The sequence below is a fragment of the Sabethes cyaneus genome, chromosome 2 (genome assembly GCF_943734655.1).
Source record: "Sabethes cyaneus chromosome 2, idSabCyanKW18_F2, whole genome shotgun sequence".
In the NCBI taxonomy this organism is placed as follows: Eukaryota; Metazoa; Arthropoda; class Insecta; order Diptera; family Culicidae; genus Sabethes; species Sabethes cyaneus.
In genome coordinates this window covers 185848004-185869335 of record NC_071354.1, presented here as the reverse complement: position 1 = coordinate 185869335, position 21332 = coordinate 185848004, and the positions used below count along the sequence as shown (strand labels likewise).

Genomic DNA, 21332 nt, shown 5'->3' with positions numbered 1-21332 from the left:
ATTAAAAAGGTGTTTCTCATTTGAAGATCACTGCTGAGAATCTAGAAAAAACTCTATGCAAAACTTAAGGTTAACCGAACACTCGATGGCAGTTGCAACTAAGCATTCGAAAAAAAAATCGAACCGTCAGTTTTACTGCCAAATGGCTTACAAGAAAATCTAAGGTTATGCCTTTAAGCAATCCTTCAGCCGGTAATGTGTTCTACAATAGTAGCCGACGTCATTAAGTCGCCGTCAAAAGAATAACCCTGTCGTCTCGAATGCTTAGAATTTGAAAAAAAAACAATGGCAGATGTTGATGACCATCCAATGAACAAACAGGACATAAAATTGCTAGTAAAGCTCTATAACGGCCCATATGGAGGTTAGAAGAACGAACCTTCAGCAGAATTGGTCAGACCACAAAAGAATGTAAACCGGTTCTAGAAGACTTGCTCAGCAAGTAGTGGATGACCAACCCAACAGTACCTAACATAAAAGGCCCAAACCCCTACATACACCAGTCAAAAACGGCGAAAAGGTTAATTCTGGGTCAATTTGTTAAGCAATTTTCAATGTTCCGTTCATATAGAAGGCAACTCAAAGGAAAAATGCGTAAAAGGATTTTTGAAGCTGATACTACTGGTGTATAGAAGACATACTTTATATTATGCGGTAGGTTGTACTAATAAACCGAGGGGGTACCCACGAGAGCGTCTTGTCGCCATTCGATAACTGTGAGAGATATTCAACGCTATTATTGCTTTCGTTCAAAAGTATTATTCGAATCAATTTGAACGACTGAAACTCTCTTATTTTGCTTTATGCAAATATGAGGATTACTACTTCTCAGTGCCATTCAAGTCCTATTAATCATTCAAAACCATAAGTAAAAGCAGGAGTGATTAACAGCGTATTTCTTTTTTTTTTTCTTTTTTTTTGTGGGGTGTTGAGGTGGAGCTGCCTGGCAGCTTGATTTTCAAGGCTCAACCCAAAAACTAAATTTTAACTTCTATCTTGCAGAGCAGTACTCCAGACGGACTAGCCTATGTTGGCCGGTTGAACACTGGTTGGCCAGTACTGTCTTTAGATAGGTTTCGAAAATAAAATAAGTTTACTGTAGTGCGATGTAGTTGTGCATGGTGGCTGAATATGATTCTGAAGACGAGTGATGGTCAGATGAGTAGGTACGTAACGTCGAACGTTTCTCCTTTCTTAACTAAGAAACAAGTCGAGAAACGGATTTGAATTTGGTAATGCCTCATCAATTTTAAGATACTTTGTAAGATTTGAGAATTTTTAAATCTTGTCTTTTTGAGTCTTTAGAGGTAATGTCACCCACTAAATTATTGTTTTACTAACATCATGCGCATATCTCCATCAACAGTGTACATACTTGATATGTGCATAATGGCAGTATATGCATTGCATTGACGTAAATCTAAACTTTGTTCGCTTAATACTTCTGAAAACTTCAAGAAAACTCAATTGATTGCCAAATGTATTAATGAATTTTTGAATTACTGTCGACCAATCTAACACCCGCTTCTAGGCAAGTTTTCATTTAGTATGCAACTATGTTATGTTTTTCGCTAAAGAAATAATAATAAACTTAGTAATATTTAAACCTATTAGAAAACATTATAAATTATGAATATAACTGGTTCGCTTACCTTTCTCTTGCCTTTTTCTTTGTTAGCTTTACCTGGATTCTCTGTAGCCCGTCACATCACCTGAATCAGTTATTGGTCCATATTATTGTTGTTGTCATGTTGTTCCAGATTCTTTTCTTGTTCAGGTCATCTTAGATTGCCGACATTTACTTGGTCTTCCAGCGAAAACAAACTGAAAAAAAGAAAAAAAGACGAAAACCCCTTGGGCAACTGCCCTGGATAGATTAAAATTCGCGATTCGGGCAAGCCAAGTCAAAGGTAATATCTTTGTGATTAACCTTACCAAAAGCCCTGAATCAATAGAAAATAGATATATGTATATAAATTAAGATTCGTAAATCGAATCTTCAAACGTCTTGCTACTATTTTGAACGTTCTGCCAAATAAATTGATTCAAAAATACTTTGGGTAGGCTTCACCACATTTGGCATCACTAGTGTGCATCTTTCATTTGTGTAAAGATACAGACCAGCCCTGGGACCTGGTTGCAGTTAAGCAATCCTCAAGGTTATGCCATGCCCAGGGTAGGAGTGATTAACAGCGTATTTCAATTCAATACCTCGATATAAAACAAATTTTAATTTCAAAAAGCTGTCTTATATCGAAATTGTCTTATTTCAAAACATGATTTATCCAAAATAAATTGCATTAGCGATCGCCAATTTTACACTGTGTTGTGTGTTTATGTTTTTGAACTATTTATTATTGTTTGAGCTGTTAGTTTTTTATAATTTATAGGGCTATTTTGAAATAATGAATATCTTCATGGCGCCGATATTGGAATGGAAAATTAGCTCTGGTATCGTTACCGGCTATGTCAAAAGGATTTGTTTTAGGGTATGTTGCTACATCGTCGTAATTGCCTATTCCCGTCCTATCCAACACAAATTATTAAAAATATCAGAATTTTTATGACACACAATGCAAAACTAGTTATTCCCTAATATTTTAGTTAGCTGTCTATCGTATGCGATCAATCAAAGTGAGCTCTATTTAAATGCTTTTTATCATCAAAGAAGTCCTACCAGCCAAATTTCCTACGTTTTTTTGTGCGACGAAGAAGACAATGTCGACTAATCGTTTTAATTTCCGTCATTAATAAATGAAAATAACTTACGCAAGGCATTGCCGTAATTCTACAGCCAGGAAAACTTGCCTGACCTGCAGAAATTTTGTAGAATAACATTTGTCATGCCGTCCTACACAAATACATGCGCGTTAGCTTGGTAAACATTGTTGTGATTTTTAGTTCGGACGATGAAAAATTTTGAGGGACGGATTTTGAAACGGTACGACGAATTTAAGAAATAAAATCGGTTGCGTAATTTCAATAATATGCTTTAATAGTCGCTTTTCAGTGATTTCAAAGTTCACGGATCGGAAGGTAAGTGTGTTTTAGTCAAATCAGCATAGGAACTTTTGGAGTATTTATTAAATCCATCCAACAAATGATGAAAATTAGAATGGTTTACTTTTTACGACGGGAATTAGAAAAAAAACCCTATACCAAGATAATAATTGTCTTATATTGAGGTTATTTTATAACGAGGTTGTCTTATATCGAGGTATTCCTGTATTTTGACATAAACGAATTAATTACCGACTGAAGTTTTTGGAGCGTCTTAGCAGAATACGAAACCTGAAAATTAAATAAAAAGAAAACTTATCCAAGTTAATTCTACTATGTATAGAATAGTAGAAATAAATAGTAGAATTAAATTGGATAAGTTTTCTTTTTATTTAATTTCCAGAAATAATTACTGCCAGAGCGTGTGTGGTGATAGGTCGAACATTTTCTGCATTATAAGAAGAAAGATGATCGTAACAATATAGGTAGCTACAAAGATTTTTTTAAACAAAACAAAAAAATGCATTATTCAGTTTTTGAGGAAAAGGTTGTTGAAAAAAAGGAATTTGCCGTTTTTAAGGTGCCCGATCGAGACAGCTTCCAGGCGATATCCGTTTCTATGCAATTAGGTGAGTATTTTATTAATAAATTAAGGCAAAACTTATAAATGTTTGAAGATCCTCAAATTTATTGCCCATTGAAGTATTTTTTACTATCTTAGGATTCCATTTATTCTCTAGGTTGATCCAAGTGTACATTTCCATTAAGTTTTTGGGCGATCTCATATTTACCGAAATTGTTCAAAATTTACCTTAGATGTTATGGTAGATTACCATAACTACCATTAAGGGAAGTATTCTAACTTTCGGCTCGGCTTGAGAATATCTATAAAATTAAATTTCTGTCTGTCTGTTTGTATGTATCTTATGGAGTCGGAAACTACTGAACAGATCGGCGTGAAAATTTGTATGCAGAGGTTTTCGGGACCGGGGAAGGTTCTTATGATAGTTAGAGATCTCTCCCCTCTAAGAGGGGCAATCATATACAAATGAAACACAAATTTCTGCATAACCAAATTAGGTATGTGAGGGTTTTTGGAGGCAGGATTTTTTTCTATGGTAAACTAGGACCCCTTCCCCCTTTAAGAGCGGGGGGGGGGGCTCCCATTCAAATTAAATACAAATTTCACCAGAACTCGAGAATTAATCAAGCAAACGGAACCAAATTTGGCAAATGAGGATTTTAGGAAGTAGGAATTTTTTCTATAGCGAATTGATATCGCTCCCTCCTTTAAGAGGGGGGCTCCTATACAAATAAAACACAAATTTCCTCATAACTCGAGAACTAATCAAGTAGATGGAACCACATTTGGCATGTGGGGCTTTTTTCCTGTGTGGACTCATCACTGCGACGAGTATAGTTGATCTATTATGATATCGCCTGGGTGTTTGCTGTATGACCTGCACTGCATTTCTTTTTGCTATAATCGCTATTGATTGATATGCTTATTAACCTTTCGTTACTCTCGCCAACTTCGATTTATAAGCATGCTAAAACCTAACAGAATTCACTTGAATACTAATGCCACTTGGTGAAAAACTTTTCCTCTGTTTGAAAGCTGTTGGTCTGCGGATCAACATTGCTGAAAACAGTAATTTTCTTTATTGCTGGAATTCCGAGATATACCGAGATAAAGTTAATTTACAGGCGTTGTACAAAATACAACAGCGCGAGTAACGGAGGGTTAAATTTTATGCGTGCTTGTGTGCATTGGGGTTTACCCTTCCTTTAAAGCTTGATCTATTTTACCCACTTATTCCTCACTGCCAGTACTATCCCATTATAGCCGTCCCTAGCAAGGACTCATTCGTTCCTCTGACCAGTACACTTAACTATCGACCTTTTCGCGCGCTTAATGGCGGCTAGTGGGTACACTTTTCGAAAATGTTTATTTGCTTTTAGCAACTCCGCTCACGTACGCTTGATAATTCTACAACAATCAAAGGTGGAAATGCTAACTTGACGTGAATAAAGTTGCCAAAGGTATGCTAATATTTTCCGAAAGTTGTACCCACCAGCCGCCATTACGCACGCGAAAAGGTGGATAGGAGGGACTTTTGCACTGTCAATAGTGGGTAAATTTAGAATTCAGCAGTTCTTCGTTCGCTTTTGGTTCGCCCTGCCCCTGGCCAAGTAGCAGCCGGGAACAGGTGTACGTTTTGGGCTCTGAAGGACAAGTAAATGAGGTGGGGGGACCTGAGAATAAACCCATGCTAAAGTCACTTGACATCGAATGGCTTGATTCTACTAAGATTCGAACCCACAACCATTCGCTTGTCAAAGCAGATTCGGTAACCTTGCGGCTACAGAGCCCCCCTATGTGGGGGTTTCTGATAGCAGAGATCACCTCTGTCTAGGTGCATTTGTTTTCCTAGGTCTAAAAAAGCAAAGCTTTGGGCACAGAACAGAAGTGGAAGTCCGAACGATTCGGCGATCAAAACTGGTAACAGAGACTTTTTTGTTTTTCTTTTTCTTTGGGAAGGTTTTCGCACAGAAGCGAATAACAGCAATATAAGCAGAACGCTCGCTGCCAATCGCATAGCAGATTTCACATGTTTTCGTGTGCATTCGTATGCGTTCGTGTGTTTTCGTGGAAAAAAGTGACCCGCTACCGCCAGGTTCGCTAGTATCTGTAGAAAGTAGCATGTACGTGTTTGGATTTCTACTTCCACTTCTGTTCTGTGCTTTGGGCTTAAACGTCTTTTCTTTATCGACATACTTCACTTCCTAGGTCTACTGACCTCTATTACTTTCCTTCAGTTGGGTCCAAACGAGCGACAACGAGTAAGGAGAGGATCATGCCCGTTAAATAGCACTTTTCGCGAAATGGTATTCCGCGTTATGGCCAACCGAGAATTGGTTTGGGGAATTGGCGAAATGGTATTCGGTGAAATCTATACCTATTAAAATGGATTTCTGTCTGTCTGTCGGTATGTTCCTTATAGAATCGAAAACTAGTGAACCGATCAGCGTGAAAATTACCATGTAGGGGTTTTTGGGGCCGAAGAAGGTTCTTATGCTAGTCAGAAATCCCTTCCCTTCTAAGAGGGGGAGGGGCTCCCATACAAATGAAACACAAATTTCTACATAACTAGAGAAATAATCAAGCAATTGGAACCAAATTTGACACGTGGGTGTTTTTGGAGGTAAGAATTTTTTCTTTGGTGAATTGAGACCCCTCCCCTCTTTAGAAAGGGAATTATGACCCCTCCTCCCCATTTAAGAGGGGGGCCTTCCATACATATGAAATACAAATGGGGAGTTGTTTTCTACTTTACTGTGAGGAAAAATTGCAAATTTGTATATTAAACTACCCATCCTAGGTAACCAATAAGCATTAACATAAGCAGCAAATCAGCATATCTGGCATTTTATACTGCACGTTGTTGCATATTAGCTTTTTGACTGCATAAGTGTTGTAAATTGGCATCCAAAATTCTATTCAAATTCCTCGTGTCGGTAATTAGCTGCAAATTAGCATTGTCAGCACTATAAGAAGGTTAGCAGTAAAGTAGCTGTATAGTTTGCCAAAATGGCATTTAAGTAGCATTTAAGGCGACTTAAATGCTTACTGGCTTGCATTTGAATAGCATTGGTGATGCTTATTGGTTATCTGGGATGCTTTCATAGTTACGTAACTGCCAAAATGAATCATCTAAGCACAGACTAACAGACGAAACAGAGACTTCGAACAAAATTTCTAACAAAACATCGTTTCTTTGACATCCCTAAAACTTGAAAAAAAAAACACTAGCATCACCTGGTGTAGTCTTCGCGCTACGCAGAGCAGGTCGTTATAAATTTAGTAATGCTATAAATTTACTTGTATATTATCTGACAACAGCACCAGCGTAGGGGAGCGGCGTTCTCGCGTAGCGACTATTGTTTGAATCTTGGCTTAAGTGAAAATTTGAAATGGTCGTTTTTATTGGCGATGGAATGGAGCTCCAGTGTTACGTCTGCTAGTCTGTGATCTAAGGTTGAACTCCTCATAAACTTGCAAAACTCGAGATTGTGACAAAGATCATTCGAGATTCATGATTTATGTACAACACAGGTTAATTTGTGGCAATACGAAGTTTGTCGGATCAGCTAGTAAAGAATTCAATTCCCCTATAATATACTTTCCCGTATCATGTTGCGTAGACCGAGACCGTTAGCGGAGTCCTTCGTCGGCGAGTACCAAGCTGATTTTCGTGAGGGTCACTCCACGACGAATCAGATGTTTGCTCTACGTCAGTTATTAGACAAGTTCCGGGAGTCTAGCTTGCAGACTCATCACCTGTTTGTGGACTTTAAGGCGGCGTACGATTTAGCCAAACGAAATGAACTGTGTCAGATAATGCTAGAGCATGGTTTTCCGACGAAACTGATTGCACTGATTTGTGCGATGTTGCATGAGTCAAAATTATGCGCCAGAATAGCGAGCGAGACCTATTAGTTCTTGCCTCGGAAAGACGCAGTAACCCAGAAGGGGAAACTGCCCCAAAGGTCCGACTCCTGATCTGGGAGTCGTGGAGTGGGACACAAGGCCTCTTTTGTTTCCGAATCCCAGGGCGTTGTGGTTACTGAAGAAATTTCGGATATGTGATATTGAACTTGGCAGCCTGTGGCACCTGTGGTAATTGGGTAAGGTTATCTGATCTTCACCACAGGCCATCGGCCGAATGGCGTACGTTGACAGCTCGCTGAGTCACGGGTGTATGGCGGGGCAACGTCGTAAACTAGTGACTGGATGAAGTTTTCCGGGATCTCATTTGCACGAAATCAATGTTTCCTGTGCTGAATGGCGGTTCGCAATGGCGGATCCCACCTTTACTTCCGTCGGTTGACTGGATTTCGGTTCGCCGTGGGACAATTATAGTACCCTCGTATGCCTAACTAAGCTATCTGAACACAAAATATAGGCCACATATTTCCACACAAAATAAAGTTGCCGACGAACGGTAATAGACCTCAGCTGCTTTCGTGACGCTGGATGGACTGAAACAAGGGGATGCACTCCCTAACCTTATATTCAACATTACCTTGGAAGACGCAATACGAAGAGCAAACGTGGTAAGCAACCGGATTATCATTACGATAACTAACATGCGTTTTGGTTTTTCGAATTACGTCGACATTCGATAGAGCATAGAGCGTCGATAGAGCAGTGGAAGAAGCCTTTGTGCTTTTAAAACGGATCGGGAAAGAGCGAGATTAGGACTTACCATTAACACCGCCAAAACGAAATACATGTTTGCTGTCAAGGAACGTGCGAATCCAAATGGTGTTGGTGCCGAGGTGGAGCTGGATGGGGAACAACATGAAGTAGTGGAGGCATTCACATACCTTGGTACACTCGTGACATGTGACAAGGAAGTAAACCTCGTAGTGGAACGACGAATTACAGCCGCAAATCGTGCTTTCTACAAATTACGTAGCTAGGTGAAGTCCCGTAGTTTTGCAAATTCGCATAAAACTGGCGCTCTACATAACTCTAATCTTGCCAGCGGTCCTTTACGGACATGAATCATGGTCTGATCAACGAGTTTTTGAGCGTAAAATTTTGCGATCAGTACTTGGTGGAAAAATGGAAAATGGAGCGAGACGCAGATCCATGAACTACGAGCTGTATCAAGTACACAAATATGCTGATATAGTGAAGGCAGTTTAATGTGGCAGGCTGCACTAGGCTGGGCACGAGACCTGAATGCCCAACGAAAGAGTAGCCAAAATTTTCAGCAGAAAACCAGGAAGAGGCAGTAGACCCCTCACCCGATGAGTGTGCGCTGTCGAAGATGATGGTGTTCGTATGGATTGGAGAACGGCAGCCCAGGGCCGACAGTACTGGAGGACAGGCTTGGCATACACTTTTCGCTTCGATTTTGCTCTTTAGATTACTGCATCTCAGTCAAGCAAAATTTGAAAAATTGATGTATGGGGCGTTTGTAGAATTTGTTATTATCTACAATATTGCTGAAGTAAGCGTTACTGTGCGTTTTGTATTTATGACGCTATAAGGCTGCTACCCTCTTGGTAGCAAAAGAGCGCTCTTTTTGCTACCAACGGCATTGCTGCGCTACAGCGCCGTAAATACTAAAGATAGAACTTCACTTTCTTCAGTAATATTATAGATAATTACTAGCTCTACATATGCCCCATACACCACTTTTTCAAATTCTGCTTGGCTGAGGAGCAGTAATCAAAAGAGCAAAATCAAAGCAAAAAGTGTATGCCAAGCCTGCTGGAGGACCATAATTCGTTCGGCGCCGGATCTGTAACGTACCGTTGCCACTAAAGTAAAGTAAGTAGTAGACGCCAAAATGCAATTACGGTTCGCTTATGGCTGCATAACAGCTGATAAATTGTTTATCCAGCAACGGAATATTTCTTGAGAGCGGCTATAGTTTTAAAGTTTTAGCAAGAGCTTGTTCGGAAGTAAATGTTCGTAAATGTTTTAGAAAGTTGCTTACCTTGAGTTCATCTCAGTTACCTAGCATTTACATTGCCTAAAATGTGCTCGATAAATTACTTCATAATTCTTTTGTCTTTTTCCAAGGGACGTTTTTTTGGAACTCGTTGAAAAACCGAATCAGCGATACGTGGCAGAGTCCATTTTCACACATCTCCAGTAGACGTTCTTTATCCTATACCTTGAGAATAACATTGTCCTAAAAATTGGTCATCTGGAATCATCTTCGCCACTGTACCTATATCAAATATAAAAAAAATAATAGAAATATTTCTCAGAAATAACATTTCTTTTGCTATCAAAACCAAAACACTTGTACACTTCATTTTTTATTTAAACTTTATTTCTCAAAATAATAGCAGGTGTTGATAGAGAATGTTACAAGGACCGTGGTTGCGATTTCGCCTAAATTTATACTATTATCCTCTTCTTCGCTTGCTCACAACTCTACGCATCGCTACCTGTTTTTTTTCTGCTTCTTGTTTGTAATACGTGACTGTAATCGTGTGTGCCTATTGTTTGCGCTAACGACGAGGGAATGGCGGGCATAGGAAGAGGGAACATTCGACGGTGGCGGTTTACAATTGGTACAACGAACAACGTGAAAAGTCCAATCAATGGCGGGGTAATCAATCAATCAATGTTGCGTCTGCATGCATGCACACGTAAAGGGCTGTGAGAAATTGTTTTTGAATGGTCACGACATTTTAGTTTTGTAACGGGCTGCACACCCATACCGTGCGGTATATTGAAAAGAAAGGAAAATGTTGATTTATGCACCACCGCAACGTTTTGATTTTTTGAACAAGTGGGAAAATTATAAAGGAACGACAATATCGCAAAACCGTCAGTGTTAGCGCGCTCGCTCGTCAATCGTCGTCTTCAACTGCAGCATCAAACTCGACCGATGATGATGATGGTCTAATGATGAACGGCGGCGATGCCGCAATGCAACGCTTTTCACATCGTCATCGACAGTCGCTGTCGTTGAAGCGGACAGGCCAAAACCGTACAGTACAGTACAGTAGGTACTTCGCCGTGGTCGGTTGTTGTCGTCGGTTTTGAAAATGGTGAAACTAAAGTAGGTACAATTTCAGTTGGATGATGCTGACGCTGAAGGTCCACGTTTCCCTTTTAGGTCTCTCTAATCAAGCTTCACATGATGAATGATGTATTTCTATGATCCTTTACTTTCTCTTTTTTTGTTATTTAATTCTATAAAGATTATGAAAGCAGCATTTTTTTAATGAGTAAATCCTTCGGATTTTAACTATTCTCTTGTATAGAATTTTCGCTCGTCCTTAATTTTGTCGTTATTTAGTCTCAAGTAAGTCTGTGTTCCTTTTTAAAAGCTAAATATCATTTCTTGTCTTTACTTGTTAGTCTATATAGGATAATCGTTTAACAGAAAAGTTCACGTACCGCTAACGTAAGTGTGTACATCTATACGCGCACTAAACATGGTGTACACGTGGTTGTTGTTTTCCTTTTTTTTATTTCCATTTTAAGTATTCACATTTAAACACGATTACGGTTGTTGCTTCTGACTTGCTTTATTTTTCACAAACTTAAGCATATGTTTTAGACTCCAATATTTACTTCCACTGCCTTTTACTATCTTTTACAAGTTTTTATTATGTATAATTAAATTTATCTCTCTTGCCAACTGTGACTGTTATAGTTAAGTAAGTTTTTTTTTCTTTATTTCCTATACGTATAGCTACATTTGTATGCATCGTTCCTGCCTGCTTGTCTGTCTGTTCCTGAAAGGAAGGAGAGCAATCGGGTTTGTAAGATTATCCTGCTCAGCATTGTTCTGCAGACACAAACGGTACAGTGCAACGAACAATTTAGACTGTGATAAATTCCACACTTATTCTGATCTGTTTGTCTGTAAAGTATAATTCCTTACAGCCAATTGCATGAGAAGAGTTTAACCATAGCGGTCGCGTAGGTAAAATAAACAAACCTTTGCTTATTCTGGGCGGTGATTCGTGTCATGTCCTTAAACATGTCGAGAGCCTGTGTAAGAGCAATCTATCTAACGCGCGCCATGTCAACGCCAACTGTGTGACGACAAGTTCCGCCCATCGTTAAATCCGTTTGACTGCTTTACAACTGTCTAATGACCTTGTTTCGAAACTGGCTCAAAACTTGTTCATTACTGGGGCAACCCCCAGTAGCATCACCCCTTCGTGTTCCACCCGCAGCCGGCTTCAAGCTCCAGCAGCAAGCAAGGCTTACGTATATCCTGTTACATGCACTGATCCCAGTTGCGTCACAGCAATGTCAAGAAGCACTGATAACGAGATTTCCTCTGCCCTACTTCCTCCCGTCGTCGTCGTCATCCGGATGGATGGAAAGCTTGCATCCACCGAGACGACGCCTTCGTGCTTCCTGTTTTCGATGAGTTTCTTTTGCGATACTTCTTGCTTCCTGCTTCCAACGTGTCACACAATTTTATTAACTACGGTTCTACACCTCCTGATATTCCTTGCTCTCAGCCGCGCTCGGGCGCGCTGGCACTAAGGAAAAATGTACTGCTGGATATTGGGACTGTCAGCTTTTGCCTGTGGCTTTTCATCTTCTTAATATCAAATTAATATACCGCTTATATAAATATATATATTAAGTTCAGTTTACCTCATAATTTAGCGGTTGCGTTCTCGTAACTTGAAAGCTGAAGTTGGGTTTTTTGTTTTGCGAGTTACACAATGCTGCTGATCGTTTTTTTTTTTTTATGTTGCCAAACCATGTGTGAGTGTTAGTACTGATATAGTTACCACCTGTTGCCGTGTTAGTTTTTAATGTAGAATTCCAATTTTTCAATATTATACATTTTGTTTTTTGCTTGTTTTACCACTTATATGCTACACGTGTGTTTCGTTTTGGGTGTGTCAATTCTAACGGAGAAAAAAGGTTTTTGTTAAAAAAAAACTCTAATCCAAAACATAGTTTCAAATAATGGATTTTGGACACAGCGTATATCTCTTCTTATATAAAAAAGTACGTGGAAAATATTACAACTAATGATAATATTAAAGGAAATCTTTACTTTTTTACTTTGCGGCCTTAACGTCAACCAGCCGGGAGGCTGCTTTCCCGCTCTAATGAAATAAAAAACAATCAAACAAATAGCTATTACTCGTTTACATCCCGCTCTTACTTGTATCACAAAATTATTTTGATTTTACTTCTTCCAACTCTTTTCTGCTAACTCCATCTGTGTGTTACTCGTTACATTTGTAAAGCAACTAAAAAACTAGAAACTTAGACTCACAACTATCAATGCGCATCGGAAGTTGCCTTCGCGAACTTACAGTTCGTCTATTTTTTTGCTTCTTCAAATTTTCCCTAAACGTTTGTATAACTGTTTTTTTTCTGTTCAAGTGCTGCTTACGACACGACGGCTTGAAAGGTTTTTGAGAGGTGGGAAGCGGCATTCAGTGTGTTCGTGTATGTGTGTCTATGCTTGTGTTAGTGTATGCGTAGTGCACCTTACGGGTGGATTGTGGTTGTGAACGTGCACGCGGTGTACGTGTGTGTATCGGTGTGTATGTGTACGGCCAGAGTCCGAGTGAAAAACACTGTTATTCCTACATTTTTACTGCTTTGTTACTTCTACTACTACTACTGCTATCACTACACAGAGTTGCTACTCTAGTACTAGATGCGCAGCTACTAATTCGCCGCTTCATTCAATATGGACGGTTTCAAGACTGTCTACTTAAAACAATCGAACAACAGCTGTTCGCTTGTGATTGTGTCGTTTCTGTGTGCTTGCTGGTGGTGGTGATGGTGCTGGTCTGTGCAAAGTGCGCTGTGCCTGTCCAAAAAACTGTGCGGAATTCATGCTGAAACTGGCTTTTTTCCTTAATATGGCTCTTTCTCTTTGCAATGGTCACTAGAACAAATGTATGGCTTACTGCTGCTTGATACATGTAGGAACTAAAAACTGTTTAAAAATGCCGTTTCTCATGTATGAACTGTTGATACCTAACAGAACAGGCAAACACTTGGTTGTCGAAAAAATATCAACCATTTTTCCCATCTTTTAAGTTAGTGTGGGCAAAAGTCACAGCAACCCATCAAAGCAAACTTGTTTAAAAATGGCACAAAACCAGACGAGATACGACATTTTCCCAATTGCTTTCTTTTTTACACCTGAATAAACAGTGAAAGAGCTTTTGAATCGAAACGAATTAATTATTGTACTATCATGAAAAGCAAGCACTTGACGTGAAGCCGCAGCCGTTTTTTCGCAGGTAAAAGTTTTTATTGAAAATGAGAATAACAGATGATGACGATGCTTGGGATTGGGACATCTTTTGCTTTCATTGGAGCATGGCAATATGCATACCCGATGCGCCCCTCTTAGTATTTATTAGTACAATACACGTTTTCCATGAGTTGCTACTGGCCAAAATGGAAAAAATTTGAGTTAATTCTGCACTTGTACGATAGTTGACTGTGAGGATAGGAAACCAGCGGTCTGCGTATTTCACGAATCTCTCCGGCATCCCACAAGGCAGTCCCCTCGGGCCTTGGCTCTTTATGCTCTTTATTAATGGCTTAACGCTTGCAGTTCCGGATGATTGACCCATGCTGTTTGCTGTTTCCTACCATGGCGTAATCAACTCCAGCTACCAGTATACACCGAGCTCCGTTAGAGAAGAATGATGAAATGCAGTGAGTTTCTTTATAAAACACGTGTGAACTAATATTGACTTCCCAGTTGGTCTCGAGGTGCGACACTGGTCTAACAAGCTAGCCGTCGTATGTTCGACTCTCGACTGGGAGAGGCTGTTAGAGTCGGTAGAATTGTTGCATTGGCCCCATAATTGGCCTGTACAACCGGCTGCGAAGTCTGTCGATAAAGAAGGGTCAAGTCTTAGAAAGACGTTTAAGCCTAAAGGCCCAAATAGAATGCTGCGTCAACGCATCCGTTAGCGTCAATTTGACAGTAAACCCATGGGAAAACTGTCAGAATAACGCAGACGGACGCGTCAACGCAGCATTCTGTTTGGCCTTTAAGACTTTGACTGAAGTTTTTGGAGCGTCTTAGTAGAATACGAAACCTATAAATAAACAAATAAGAAAACTTATCCAATTTAATTCTACTATGTGTATTTTATTCAATGACAGATACGTATTTCGCCTACGACTTGCAGGCTTCCTCAGTGTCTGTTTTCGAACCTTAAGACTTTGCTTTTTGGGATCATAGCAGTAGTCTTGTACTTATCCTGTAACTAACGAACAGGATACGTACAACTCTATTGAGCAAACTTTGTGAACTCTATTGAACAAACTTTGATCTTTGATGATCAGCTCACAGTCTAAATCAAGATCTAAATCCAGTGGAAAACATTTGAGCAATCATTATGCGACAGATCTAGACTAGCAAGAAGCCTAAGATTGATGAACTGAATGTAAGAATTTCGGAAGCATGGAGAGATTTTCCAGGTTATCGAGCATTGACTTTTTTAAACAATTTCTCTAGTTTTTCTTGTGAAATTATGTGAACATTACAATTTACTGCGTTCGTGTCGCGATTAAGAATCATTTCAAAACTTTCGATGAATGCACTTAATGTATTAAGTGGTACATTTACATTTGCAGACCGCTATCACCCATAATAAATTGGAATAAACATTTGTATCGAATTTATTAAACTATGTTAGTTCAAACCAGGGAAAACTAAAGGTTGCCAAATTCCGATATCGGAACTTAAACCTTATTTTTATTCAAAATTCTTCACAGCCAACTGTTAGAGTACAGGGCAATTACGAGACTAGCGCTACGATACTATTGACTATAACACTGTCTTCCAGTCGAGAGTCGAACATACGACTAGCTTGCTCGACCAGTATCACATTTTGAGGCCAACTGGGAGGTAAGTGGTATCTAATAAAGAAACAAATCATTCCACTTTATCATTCTTCTCAAACGGGGTAGGTGTGGCTAAAACATCTAAGCCCTTATCAACTTTAAAAACAGGTCAAAATTGAGAAATGCGTTGCTCAAAATGCTTAACGCCAACGACAAATGTTGCCAAAAATGACATAGCCCGGTTTTTTCCCGTCCCCCGTTGGGGTTGAGGAGCATGTTCCTCACAATCGTGTGGAAGATATGTGCCCGTGTTGGGGATCACAGCGACTATTATTTTGATCTATTATGGTGTGACCTCTTTTATTTTATGCCATGTTGAGAGCTTTTGTGTTTGAAGAGCATTAAGGCTTTATAGAACATTTTCCAGCCAATTCCAGTTAACTTACAGATTTTTACCCAATTCCTAAGTACCATTTTAAGGGCACAAGAAGATAGTCAAATAAAGGGTTCGTGCCCTATGGATTGCCCTGTATGACCCTTTTTGCCAATTGATCAGCAATTACGTTTCCTTTGTTTCTGCAATGACCAGGAATCAATAGAGATAGACCATGTTACGACAGGAAAGTTTCTCTAATCGTTATATACATTCCCACATAAGCTCAAAAATATTAGTTTTTGATTTAAAACATCGCAAGTTGTTGTGATTGCGTAAATGCGCACGCATTTTGCATTCAACTTGCGCTTCAAAAACGATCATTTGACTATTTTTTGAATGTAGCCAATCTGCCGCAAGAGAATTCACCACTCGTTCTCCCGTTTTACGTTCATACTGAAGAATGTAAACTGCAAACTGACTGGCATCATGGGTGACGTATTTTTCCGTTTCTTTGCTTGTCTCCAAATTGGCTTCCCACAGTTAAAGATTGTCGCTCGGCGTCGATCTGACCCAAGCAACATGTTTATTTGTATCGGACAGCGTTCGAGCGACTTCTTCCATGCAGATGTAGTGTTGGTTTTGGTTTTTTCAAGTATTGAACCATACGATAACGCGGTTGCTTTTCGTTAGTGCGGTGACTGTCAGTCAATTGACTGTTTTGCAGTCATTCGCATTCCAAACGGTGAAGGAAACTTGATCGAAGCGAAAATGTAAAAAACACATCAGATTGCATTCGTTTTGCTGTACAATTAGAGGTATGACTGAACGAAGTGTGGCGGTACTGTGCGTAGCGTTTGTACTCCAGCACAAAAACTGAAATGAAATTGAATGGACGGTGGGACTGACTGCTTGAGAAAAAAAAAATGGATTGGCCTTGGTCATGGGAAGGCACCACATTAATTTTTCCACCAATGAAAAAGACCTGAGCCGCGAATAAGCTTTACCGTGGACACCTGTAGCACTTATCTTCCATGTATAAAGATTAAGATACACACCTAAAGACACCTTAATAGGGACGCCTGCTCCTATATCGATCATGTTCTGAGTGACGATCGACAGTTTTTGGAGAATACCGACATAACGTCTTTTTAGGAACTAAACATAGCCTCTGATCACCATCTCACTTTTTTTGGAACGGGAGGAAGTGTCCGATGCGAATAATGATTAATTGAATTAACTGAAAATTTTTGATATAGAACAAAAATATATTGCGTTGCGCAAAGGGCAGGTGCGGCTCGCACCCACGCTCTTTCGGTTGGTACCCGAATGTTTTACACACTCAACTGCTGCCGCCCGCTATATTGAGAAGTCTAATCATTCTAAATTCGCACCACACGCTCCTCTTGTGACGATAATATTTTTGTATGAATACTGTTTGTTTCTACCGCTAAATAGATAGACTGTTATCTACTCGATCAGTGCGATAGAAACATGCAGTACGTTGCCGACAGTCGCTCCGGCATCTCACTGTTTGTAAGATCCACGAATGGTTGATAAACGTGACGGTTGGATGACCTGAAGGAGACCATAGCTGCCGTATATAGAGCCCATTGTCGAAAGAAATTCGAGCGTCAAGAGCACGTAATAGCCAGTGCAGAGGACAGTTTTACTAAAAACGACGAATGGAACTTCTACAGAACAGTCGCTGGACGTTTTCTTTACTGATGATCATAAGCTGCTTTCTAGCAAACCGACCGACGGTCCGACGGATGAAAGCACAAGTACTAGATTTCAAGCGAGTTTAGTTAATGCAACCTATTTATGACTACAAACAATCACAAATGAGTTTCTGCATCAGAATGTGATAAAAATGTGAGGAATATGAGTATGGAACGGGCGAAGCAAATCAGAAGCAGCGGAGCTACCAATACAAGAGAATATCAAGAGACCTATAGAAGCGCACAGATAAGCTGTAACGACGTTGAGAACTCTAAGAAGCGGTTGTGCAATGCAGCAACCGATAAAAGGATGGCAATGCAATCCAAATGCATCCAAGGACCAACGAATCGATTGTAGAAGCTAATTGTCAACTCGATAAATTTATGTATTATTGTATTCTGTTCATCAAAATGTGACCGTCATTGGGGTTTTTTGATGCGAATAGCGACCTTTCGTTTACGTGCGATGGATCCTAGATAAGTTCCAGGACCACAACCTGCGAACTCGCCATCTGATCAATTTCAAGGTGGCGTAAGATTCAGTTTAACGAAATCAACTATGGCTAATGCGTTAGATGCGTTCGCAAACCTTCTATTTAACATGGCTCTTGATGGTGTAATACGCAGGGCAAATGAACAAAGAACTTTTACTTCTTGGGTTTGAGAATGCCATCAAAATCATTGGGTAGACTCTGTGGCTGTGAAAGAGGCTATTAGGACTATTAAATGAAAATTTGTGAGGTTAAGACTCATCATCAATATTGCCAAAACAAAACTGTACAGAGCTCTATAGAATTCGGACATTCCCAGTGGTCTTTTACGGAAATGCAACCTTTGGTGACTTTGCGCAGTATGGGAGGACACGCGATCTGCTGGTGTTCAAGTTGCGATTGGAGGACAGCTTTTTAAAACTGATAATATTGGATAACTCTATAAACTTTAAATCTGTGACTGATAGTGCCGATTTCCTGTCAGTGAATTAACTCGAAACCGGCAAAAATCCGCCATCAAAAAATGACATATTTTAATTGAACCAGAGTATATTTCTAGTCAGACAAAAAATACTAAAATAAAACTCATTCACACCGTATCCGAATCAAAAGTTATTACTTTTTCATTCGACCGAAGAAACACACCCAGCGACCCACTTTTTGACAGCTAGGAATAGGAAACACACGGGGAAGGATCGCGGTACCGCCGTTCGCAGTTTGAAAATCCTATCAAAGCCAAACATTTCATTCATTTTGTGCCGGTGTAAAAATTTCCGCAGCCACAGGCACGCTCGTCTGTCTCTACCTGCCTGAGCCATCCTTTTATCTGTTACTGCTGGCGGCTGCCACCGACGACCGAATGATCTCGGCGGCTGCCATTCTTTCGATATATGTACGTGGGCAACATAAATTTGCGATGTGCTTTATATATAATAAAGCGATAATGATAATGCTCGCTCGGTTCGGTTCGGTTTGCTACAGGTTGAACGCCCACACATTCTGGGCATACAACACTATACGACCCTTCCCGCCCTGCACATGTGGGGCGGCAGCAATTTGAAACAGATTTTCTCCTTCACTACTACGGACTACGGTTGATGATGATGACGATGTTAATGATGTTGCTTGATGTGGTTGAATACACAGCGAAATATCCTTTTGCTGGATAAACCAAATTGTTTCATTCGGTTGAGCCATCCGGTGGTGGTTTTCCGATAGGTTTCACCGCCGGGCCAGCAGCACCTGTGGCACTTGACCCAGAAGTTTCGGAAGTGCGCCAACCAAAATCCGCATTCCACTGCGGTAAAACAATTTAACCTTCGTCGCTCGTGGTTTCTCGTTAGAATCCTCAGCTGAGGAGTGAATTACGTTCTAAACCCCTGCGTTCACTGCATTAATATGTGGCTTTGAAGTTCTAGTTAGTTTTGCATTAAAAATTTAACAAGTTACAAATGGAATGTTCCCAGTCAGTGTTGCCTGTTCGTTATCCTCACAGTTCCCTGATTAATAGATACAAAAAAAAACTTCTAAAAACAAACTTGACTTTCTTAACTTAATTTCTGCTCATCTTCCGACACACGCCCCTACAAGTCTGTGGTGCTAAGCTTAATCAGTGGATACCAGTGCTTTTCACTCGCACGCTCGGTCCAGTTCGCATGGGTACGCATGGTCTTTTTACACTGGGTTGATGTCCCTTTTTCGGATCACTACTGGTGCGGTTGCCTCGCTGAACGGACTGCACGGACTGCAACAACCCGGAAGGTACGGCACCGTTCCGCTTTTCATCAGGCTTGCTACTTTTGCTACAAATGCATGTCTAAACTTGGAGGCGATCTGCGTCTGCCGGCTATGTTGGTGTATTCTGTCTGTGAGTAAGTGTGAGTGTGTGTACATGCATACATACCGAATAGGTTGGAAAGTGGATGGCAATTTTGCTTGTTTTCACATTTGTTGGTTTTATTAATTTTAAAATATGCAATAAATTTTCCATAATTTAAAATTTTTGATACATTCATTTAGCTGTAACGAGATAGAGAAAAGGAAAAAGAGAAAAAAAGGGGAAGAGCAAACGTGAGTTATTACGCTTTATTACAAGTCACGTAAAATATGAGCTATCATATCATAAATTCAATCGTGCGGAAATAATTTCGTTACTCCTAATTTAATATAATTAGTCTGGCAGTACGGAGCGTGTACATGGTTTAATGATGCCTAATGGCATACGTTGTTATGAAATTAGCATGTATTTATCTTTCTACATGGCTGAGCCCATTGTGTCGAGCAACCGATTAAGTTAAATTAGACAGCTGTTAGACATATACTATATTGTAGAACCAATCAACATAACTTTACCCATTGAGTTATATTTCACAAACAAAAGGAAAGTTAACGGCCTAAAACTTATTATCCGTTTATTGGAAGTGATTGTGAAAAGTTCCCATAAAAGGAACCAAGATATTTGATGCTAATTGATCTGTCAAGCTTTTTTGTTGCGAAAATTAACTTTGTTGATTATTGATTCTATCTTCTTTATCCTACGTAGGTTTGACCTTACCATCGTTTAATTTGCGGCACTTTCTTTCCAGAGTGTTATTGTCATAAATCTTGGAAGTATTGTGTTTGTCAATAACCCAAAATCGAAACATCGCCTCTGTCGATTAATTAAAGTTATCTTGCTAGGCGTCACACAGAACACGATACAAAATGAAGATTGACCAAAAGACTTAAACCAAAGTTTGTCCAAACCAAAGAAAATATTGCTACATATTTGAATGTTGAAATTGATATAAACCAACTTTAAAATGAGGGAAATGGGCGACGAGTTGAATGGAGACGACTGCGTGAAACCGCATGAGCCATTCCGGTTCGATGGTGACGATGATGAGGACGACGACGACGCCTATCTTAGAATCAGCTTTGATCTTGCTGTTTTGACTGTGCCACCTGAGACAAGCATGATTTCGAAAAATTATATATGAGTCTCTCATAGACTTAGTTATAATCTACAATATCCCTGAAATAAGTATTGCGATATCTTTATTAATTGCTGTTCTTAAAGGCTGCTACCCCATTGGTAGCTAAAAGAGCGCTCTTTTTGCTAGGAACTTATAGCACCATAACTATTTTTAAAGCATAAAGCAGTGCTTAGTTCCGCAATATTGTAGATTCTAACTAACTTTACAATTGTACCATTCACAACTTATGAAAATCTGCTCTGCTAAGGTGGTACAGTCAAAAAAGCAAAACCGGATCAAACTGTATGTTGAGATCTAAACAGAGGGTATTTCGGAAGTGGAAACAGTGAATGGCCATCACGAACGCCTTCGTCGAACTTTCAGTAGCGCACCTCAGAAGAAAGCGTGGTTCATGGGTGAAACCCGGCGGAAGAATGAGGGACGTAGAGA

At 39.8% G+C, this 21332-nt stretch overlaps 1 protein-coding gene across 3 annotated transcripts in view; it reads right to left on the bottom strand.

Moving 5' to 3' along the window:
• Positions 1 to 9933: 9933 nt before the first annotated feature.
• Positions 9934 to 21332, bottom strand: part of LOC128737996 (calsyntenin-1) — a 323240-nt gene continuing 311841 nt past the window's right edge. For all 3 annotated transcript variants that reach the window (XM_053832789.1, XM_053832792.1, XM_053832791.1), the window contains exon 8: positions 9934 to 19947. In XM_053832789.1, coding sequence (XP_053688764.1) covers positions 19944 to 19947 — 4 coding nt within the window. In that variant the 3' untranslated portion in view covers positions 9934 to 19943. The remainder of the gene's footprint in view (positions 19948 to 21332) is intronic.